Raw genomic sequence first — 9,388 nt, forward strand, 5'->3', positions numbered from 1 at the left:
AGCTAATAGCATATTTAGCTATTGGATGTGTGTTCATGTTTTTTCCTTTCGGAAGCTGAAAGACTAATTCTGAAAGCCTTAACGTAATTAGAAACCATGTAGTTTATCTGAGCCTAGTACTCTGTTAGATTCTGATCTGATTTATATTGTAGCAACCCTTCATTTTGTAATCAAGAATGTTAACATGATTCGATAAGTATGAAGTAGTGTAAAGTGCTGTATTAATGCAATATCGAACCTGAGTTCTTTGTGACTGCGTTTTTGACACAATGTCTTAGGGTATTTGATCACACCTTTCCTGTCATTCTAAATTGTACCAGCGCTGAATGACCTCATAGGTCCCAGCGCTTGGTCTTTGACCTAAATTCTATACTCTATTCTGTTCTAAATTGTAATATCTTGCACTGTGACTGCCTTAGAAGTGGTGTTCTTAAATTGTAAATAGAAAACGCAATAAGAATAAATGACACAGTTTGAAAAGATGGTAAAAGAAAGTTCTACGTAGAAGCACAGTGCCTTCGCCCAAGAGCTCGTGTGCGCAATTTTTGTTTATGTGCCACGTTATAACACTGTCCAATAATGATGTTCCTGGCAGTATTATTGCTGACAGAGCAGCATTACTTCAAAGCACAGTGTCCTATCGCCATAGTTTTTATGAATTATATTGTTTCTTGTGTGTAAATATTGATTTATTTTTCAACATATTTTCATTTCCTTATCTTTTTTTCACATTTGCGCCTTCAATTCTGTGCAAAGCTTGCTTCGAATGCTTTTGGCCTTTTAGACTTGTTTCGTGTGAGTTTTCTCTTGCTGAAAAATAACAATACAAATAATAGTGACAATAGTACTTTCAGAATTAATTGTGAAAATGCGAGCCTTAGGGATCGTTTGCTGTTGAACCATTTCCACCATTGGACTTGTCCTTTCCAGCGCCAATGGCTATATCAGACTCAGGCGTCATTAAAAAGTAATTTTGACCTGATGGAAATTTGACACGGATTTCTATTTTCTTGCCGGTTTTCCTCAAAATGCCTAAAATAAGAAATACCTGAGTATAAGAAAGAATTGAACCCATGCAAAAGTCTGTCATTATTATTTAGATTTCATAACGATAAAGGGCCGTGGTTTACCTACTAATTTTTGCCAAGTTGAATTCTACGGCCACTATTTCATTGACACAAGGTTGGATTACTGGTAAGATGTGGTAAAATAGATGACTTACTGACTTACATTGATAAGAAATACCATTATAGTTTTTAGAGAACAGGACACGATGACGTAAAGGAACATGCTAGAAGAGAGTTCACAAGGAAACCTTTCATATTGTTTTCGAGAGACCAATACGACAAAACGAAATAGGCAGATATGAAAATTTGGGCGTTGTGAAAATCCGAGTGGTTTATTTCCAGGCCATTTGATAGTAAGTTTTATCGGCAGTATGGATTAGGTATTATCGAAAATCTTCAACATAGTCTTTCCAAGGAAAAGAAGATGATGTTAGCATTTTATTCTTATGCTTGCGAGGAAGAGCGAACCTTTGCCGAGTTGGCATAAGAAAGGATTCCTTACATAGTGCAGAAGCACTTCAAGTCTTTCCGCAATTCGCAGCCACTACATAAAAGCGGGAGCGATCTTGCGTTTTCAGTCACAGTTGAATCCACTGGGAACTCAGCCACTGGAGCAGCTGGTCAGTCCGCCTCACCTGAAGTAGCTCTTCGAGATTATCTTCTAGTTTTGGTGGTTGTAAGCTGCTGTTTCAGTTACAACAAAGTAAGTTCATACAAAAATTCTTCAAGCTGTTTGCTACTTGTCTTGCAATATAGTAAGCCAAAAATTCATTTTGCTATTAATGCGGAGTACTGCACATTAAAATGAAAAGCAAAAACATTTTATGAGTCATCAATGAAATCCATAGATAGCATTAATTGGTCTGTGTATAGAACAACAGCGTTTACTAATGTTGTTATTCCGAAGTGACGAGCTGCTTTGCCTAAGTAAAATGAAAGAGATAAATATGCTGTTCTATAAAGAAATCGTAAAAATACCGCATTTGAGTTATAAATTTGTATTACACCAGCAAAACTTTGATAAATTCTCTTTCCAGCGATAGATATATAATTTGCTGCTATTTATGCTAGCTGTTTCACATCCAAGCATAAGCCTATTGCCATAGCTTTGATATGGTATGGTACGGTATATGTACTGTATATACTGTAGTTGAAAATACTTTTATTTTATATCCCAGTGATTGTTTTCATCTGTAGTATGAAGATAAAACGATCATTGTTACCTCTTCGAAATCGTTTCTGCACTTTTTAACATGTAAGAAGTAATGAGCATGAAACAAAAAATTACATAATGTACAAATGTACTGAAGACCATATGGAGGGTACTATTGCTAAATAATTTTATTTATTAATTGTTTTTTTTTTTTATTTTTGGTGGCAGGGTACACTTCTTTAGTAGTATTAATTAAGAGCGTTAAAATCAGGTTGGGTAAAGGCATCTGAAAGCCTGTATGTTTGATTATATGTAGGTACAGTTTTGAAAAAGGAACGATGTAACGAAGTACATCGTTTCTTTTTCAAAACTGTACCTACATATAATCAAACGTACAGGCTTTCAGATGCTTTTACCCAACCTGATTTTAACGCTCTTTATTAATGCTACTAAAGAAGTGTACCCTGCCACCAAAAAAAAAAAAAAAAAAACAATTAATAAATAAAATTATTTAGCAATAGTACCCTCCATATGGTCTTCAGTACATTTGTACATTATGTAATTTTTTGTTTCATGTTCATTACTTCTTACATGTTAAAAAGTGCAGAAACGATTTCGAAGAGGTAACAATGATCGTTTTATCTTCATACTACAGATGAAAACAATCACTGGGATATAAAATAAAAGTATTTTCAACTATAGTATATACTGTACATATACTGTACCATACCATATCAGAGCTATGGCAATAAATGATAGTGGTGAATCAAGTGTTCCCATATTTGCAATGGCCAGTGTGATATTCTTGAGATTATATTTTGAAATGAGAGCGTGTACGGTTTGATAAAAACATGCAGAAGTAAACTAAAATATTTTGCTAATTGAAACTTACTTGAAGCAAACATAGACGTATTAATCTTCAGAATACGATAAATTTTTTTTCAAGTAAATTTCTAAGTTTTTTTTATTTTTCAGATGTCTTGGAATAACCATCAACCAATAGAATTTTCCCTCAGTTCAACCAACCCCTATGGGAACTTCACGGTTGTCGATATGGCACCAAAGGAGATCCTCCACATGGTGGATGCTCACTGGTACCAATATCCTCCTCTGAATCCACTGTGGTATGCTTTGGTAGGGCTGTGGGTTGGAGTCATGGGGTGTCTTTCCATTTCTGGCAACTTTGTTGTCGTCTGGGTATTCATGAACACCAAGTCTCTCCGTACTCCAGCTAACTTGCTTGTTGTCAACTTGGCCATCTCTGATTTCCTGATGATGTTCACCATGTTCCCACCCATGATGATTACCTGCTACTGGCAAGCATGGACTCTTGGTGCATTCTTCTGCGAAGTCTATGGGTTCCTGGGATCCCTGTTCGGCTGTGTCTCAATCTGGTCCATGGTTTGGATCACTCTCGATCGATACAATGTAATTGTTAAGGGTGTTTCTGGAACCCCTCTCTCCAGCAGTGGAGCCCTTATGAGAATTGGTGGAACTTGGGTGGCTTCCATTGCCTGGTGTCTTCCCCCCTTCTTTGGGTGGAACCGCTATGTACCAGAAGGCAACCTGACTGCTTGTGGTACTGACTATCTTACTGATGATGCATTCTCTCATTCTTACCTGTACATCTACTCTGTCTGGGTATATCTGCTCCCTCTGTTCTTAAACATCTATCTGTACTCCTTTATCATCAAGGCTGTTGCCAACCACGAGAAACAGATGCGAGAACAGGCCAAGAAGATGGGAGTCAAGTCTCTCAGGAGTGAAGAGAGCCAGAAGACCTCTGCTGAATGCCGTCTTGCCAAGGTCGCCCTCATGACCGTGTCCCTTTGGTTCATTGCATGGACACCCTATTTCATCATCAACTGGAGTGGAATGCTCAAGAAAGAATTGGTCTCTCCTGTATACACCATCTGGGGTTCTGTATTTGCTAAGGCCAACGCTGTTTACAATCCAATTGTGTATGCCATCAGTCATCCCAAATACCGTGCAGCCTTGGAGAAGAAGCTTCCATGCCTTGCATGTACCACTGAAAACAATGAAACAGTCAGTGAAACTGCTTCTGCTGCCACCACCAATGAAAAGGCACCAGAGAGTTCTTAAATTTTTTGATACAAGGACTTTGATTCAAATTATTTTTTCTGAAAATTAATTTCTCCTATGTATTTCAATTTGATTTAATAAATAATTTTTTCTGCAGTCAAAAGTATTATCATTCAGAGCCTCTTTCCTTTACTAGTAAAGTTGAAGCTTACTTTCTGTGTGACCATTTTACAGCTCAGGGAATACACGTCTTTGTAAAAAAAAAAAATATATATATATATTGTATGCAGATAATTTAGATAACTGATGACAGTGGAACAGCTTAAATTGTTTCACAAATAATTTCAATAACCTCGCTCAGTTTGAATAAACTCTATTTAAAATTTACATCCCTATAAATCCATTAAAATCTTATTTAAACGCATTATTTATACTTGAAATTTCAGCATACACTGAATCTGAGTTATTTGGTTTTAGAGAAATTGTGATTCCTGTTAATATGTATAAACATTTCACAATCCTTGTTATTAAAGATAGTAAGTAGAAAGCCAGTAAAAATAAGATTATGGTTCTGATACTTTCTGGGTATTTTATTTTCGCATAGAAGCTTGTGCTCTTAATACCCAACAGTAAACACTAAGCTGTCTCATATCTGACACGTTCTTACATCTTACCTTTCTTTAAAATTACATCGACTTTAAAAACGAAGAAAAGAAACATTCCCGGACTTTCTTCCATAGGGCTTTCTAAATCCAACCTTGATTCTCATTTGTAGTAGAGTATTTTTCTGTTGGTTAAAAATTATTTGCATTTTTGTATTTACACAAAACAAACAGAGGATCTTGTCCTTCGAAAAAAACCGGCAACTAATACGGTGAAAAATTTAGATCTCTTCCATTCTCCCAGTTGCACTGTAAAATTTCGTTAAAATTATATATATATAATTTATATATATATATATATATATATATATATATATATATATATATATATATATATATATATATATATATATACATACATACATACATACATATATTTATATATATATATATATATATATATATATATATATATATATATATATATATATATATATATATATATATATATATATATATATATACATATTATGTTTGCAGGCCATGAATCTTAGATATTGGGAATTCTAGATAGCCTTGCTACTGGGGTCGCAGAATCATAAATAAGAAAAGGGGGAATTTTAAGGTCGCCAGAGTGATAGCCTGAGTAAGTAAATATTAGTTTATTTACAATTTACAGAATAAATTTAACAGCGAAGGGAATACACGGCATCAGTCGATTAAATAGAATCAATGCACTGAGGAAATACTCTGCAAAATAAGTTACCGATGACAACAACGGATATTGTCGGTGTCGAATTCATGCACACTTGTGTCAGATATCTTGCACTAGTCAATTAACACTGGGCATTGACCCTGAAAGGCAGGGAGATGTCTGATGAGTATAAATTCACCTCATTACACCTATCGTATGAACATAATAAAGAACAAGATTCGAGGAGGTAATTAATTAATTTCTATTACTGCCAGGGGAATTATTCATTAATTCACTTAAATTCAAGAAAGTACTTTACAAGGATTCTACACTGCATTTGTAGGCTAGCAAGGGAAGGAATAATGAAAGGTGAAAAGGTGGAGGAAAAAATATGAAGATTAAGGGTGAAGTCCTCTCAGTTTCCAGACGTACTGTACCTGATGCAATTTGTATATGCTTTTAGTAAAAGCATGAGTGGGTTCTTCCTTCCTTTAGCAGAGTTGGGCAGGCGGAATAAATGCGTGCTTAGTAGGCTATCACAAGTGATAGGAAGTCCGCCGTGGAGAAGCTCTCTTAAGGACTTGGGAAGGAGGACCAGCTTGGACCATGCGTCTCTCAGTACTGACTCATTTGGGGTAGCATCACATCTCTTCCTTGCAAGCCGGATGCCCTTCCAAGATTTTCTCCCTCGTATGACTCTAGAACACAAAACGAATCTGCGAGAAGGGAGCGGAAAACAGGAATGTGGAAAGGTGCAGCTCAGTTAATCCCCCCGGTGTTATCTTTGGGAAGATATCAGAAAGGGGAAGACGATGGGCTTGGACTTTTGAGCTCTCCAGAGTCCCACGCTGCTCTAAAAGTTTATTTGGTTATTTAAAAACTGAAATGTTTAGTTTCTTATCAGGCATAAGACTCGATTCTCGTAACAATAATATATATATATATATATATATATATATATATATATATATATATATATATATATATATATATATATATATATATATATATATATATGTGTGTGTGTGTGTGTGTGTGTGTGTGTGTGTGTATATAAAACGTGTTGTTGAAGGAATAGATCAGTGAAACTTATAAGAGGTCGAGCAAATCATTAAAGTCAAGTAAAGTAAGTATACTTATCAGGAAAAGGATAGCATAATGGAAAATTATGGAAGCAAAATAAATAATTTTAATAAGGCAAACTGCAGATAATAAAATAAATAATTGGAACAAGAACTTACAGGCACCAAAGCATTCAAAGCGATGTGTGTACATCTGGACTTTGGATCAAGTCGTAGTTTAAAATTTATCTTTTCTTGTACAATTACGTTATTGAATGATGTTTTAAACATTATGCATATGCCAGTATTCAGAAAAAAGATATATGTCAACTGTTTGCCTGGCGATGCAGGCGCATGATGTGCCGTGATGACAGCTAACATTTTTTGATCTAAAACAAACGAACAAGGTACTTGTTAATGGATACAGTACTATGCAGGCAGTCGGTATCCTGGCAGCCGAGCTAAACAGCATTCCGTTTAAAGGAAATTAAAGTGATTATATTTCTTTCTGAGTTTATTTCCTTCAAGAATTGTGGTTTTAAGTTTTTCTTATAACTCAGCCAAAACAATTTTTTTTCGGTCTGAAGAGGGCTTCATTTTAGCACTCAAAATTTGTTGGCATGCATGTTTTGCCTATATAGTGTCAAAAAATTTTTAATATATTTTGTGTATTTATCATAATCAGAATATAGAAGGATTCTGAATATTAACCTATAAATGTTTGGCCAGGCAACAAAAGCGAGGTATCATATGATATGCATTATAATTTTTGTGCAGTTTATGATTCTGTTCTATTAGATTTTTTTAATCAATACTGTATTCTTTAACAGTTGTTATGCAAGTATATAATTGATCATTACAGTGCTGAATGGCCTCCTAGATTTGTCCATTTGGCCTAATTCTGAGCCCGGATGCTTGAGGACTGACTTATTCACTCCTTGAGAGAAAAATGTTTATACTCTTCACGGTGAGGCAAAACAGTTAAAAAAATAACGCATTTCCACATATAATTAACATCAGTAATGGTTGGTAGATTACATTGATAGTGAGTAAACAGTCGAATGGTTAGTAACATTAAAAAATTTCATACAGTAGAAAAAATTAAGAAAACTTCGATATGTGCTTTCATATATACGTAATTAAAGAACAGCATCAAAAAGTAAGTTAGTAGATCCTTTCGAACATAATTAAAAAAAAACAATAAATTATGTTTATCCCATTTATTAAGTAAAAGTGGTTCCTCTAACCAGTTTCAGTCCATGAATGCTATTCACAGCTATTCACCGTTCATTCTTAGGCATAATTATGTGACTCCCAATAAGCCATTCATTTGTAAATACAATATTCCCAATTTCCTTACCTGATATATTTGACTCTCCTTCGTATTTGTAAAAATATTTTGTTTCAGTTTGACGTTTTTGATGACATCAAAAAGAAATTTGGCATATGTAAGGTTTAGAAGTTACTGTGCATCCAAACTGGTCTACTCAACATTCTGTGTTGCAGGCATGCCAACCGAACCTCAAGTATGAGTGTATTTTACCTCCCTCAGTGAAACGGGCTGTATTCAGATTAGAAAGGAAGTTATGAATTATATGTTTTTTTTTATAATTAAAATAATCATCTTTCGATAGAAAGATGACAATCTGATAACATTAGATATGCCAAACTCTACCCACTTATGTTTTATTTGCGTAAAATAACATTATTTTAACAGAAAACTGCATTAAGACAAACACAGACGGATGCCATCAAAGGTGCCCAAGACCCATAATGCTGGGAAGGCTGTGCCATCTGCGGCAGGTTCCTTCTCCGTAGAAACAGTACCACTATCGACCTTGAAATGGAAGGCAGCCAAATGCAATCGTTCTCCTTCCAGAAAAAAGCATGTGCATGGTAGTAAAGTTAAATCACTGATGTTGGGGTTCAGGTTTACAGCCTCAAATTTAATAAAAATTCATTAATTTTTTCCAGTGGATTTGTCAGTGATTACAGGGATGAAGAGCAAAATGGGAAGAACTAAGGCTGCTCATATCAGAAGTGTCTCCTTTATGTATAGCTGTGCAGGAGACTATGATTGGTAATAATACATGTCCGAGCCCACGAGAGCTTACAGCCTATAATTCTACCTATAACATAAATACAGGAAATCATGGGGGAGTGTAGCTTTATATATTCATAATGACACCCCACAAAATCCTATTAGTGTCCAGTCTAATCTGCAAGTGATAGGTGTGCAGATCCATTTGCAAAGTATTCTCCACTGATGAATTTAAATTCCTTATCAAACAGCTACACATTCCTTTGTTATTCTGGGGGATATGAATAGAAGAAACCCTCTTTGGGGTGATTTCATTACCAATCAAAGAGGAAACCTGTGTTCCATCATAGAAAGTGAAAATGTGGGAATCCTAAACGCAGGGGTGTCTACATACTATGTTCAAACAGGCACATTGTTAGCAATTGATTTATGATGACTGCCTAATTGATTTCAACTGGAGAGTGTTAAAAGATAGATTTACCAGCGACCATTTTCCAATAGGAATGATGTATTTTCAAATCCTACATCTTCAAGGTAGCCTAAATGGAATATTGGTAAAGCTGATTGGGCAATTTTCAGGAACACTGCTTAATAGATGACTTGGCTGATGACTTTCCCTGTGTAGATGATGCTCTAGACTTTTCTAATACAGTTATATTCTTGGCTGAACTTCAATCAATACCTAAGATTTCAGGCATATTTATCCTCCGATCAGCTCACTGGTGGA

At 35.2% G+C, this 9,388-nt stretch overlaps 1 protein-coding gene across 1 annotated transcript; it reads left to right on the plus strand.

Moving 5' to 3' along the window:
* Positions 1-1,608: 1,608 nt before the first annotated feature.
* On the plus strand, positions 1,609-4,426 carry LOC136827892 (rhodopsin-like). The gene is made up of 2 exons (XM_067085365.1): positions 1,609-1,770; positions 3,196-4,426. The coding sequence occupies exon 2, from the start codon at positions 3,196-3,198 to the stop codon at positions 4,321-4,323; it is 1,128 nt and encodes a 375-aa protein (XP_066941466.1). The 5' UTR covers positions 1,609-1,770; the 3' UTR covers positions 4,324-4,426.
* The last annotated feature ends 4,962 nt before the right edge of the window (positions 4,427-9,388 follow it).

Source organism: Macrobrachium rosenbergii, chromosome 42 (genome assembly GCF_040412425.1).
Source record: "Macrobrachium rosenbergii isolate ZJJX-2024 chromosome 42, ASM4041242v1, whole genome shotgun sequence".
NCBI classification, from domain to species: domain Eukaryota; kingdom Metazoa; phylum Arthropoda; class Malacostraca; order Decapoda; family Palaemonidae; genus Macrobrachium; species Macrobrachium rosenbergii.

Coding starts and splice junctions, on each gene's coding strand:
- LOC136827892 (XM_067085365.1), top strand. CDS start 3,196: ATGTCTTGGAATAACCATCAACCAATAGAATTTTCCCTCAGTTCAACC.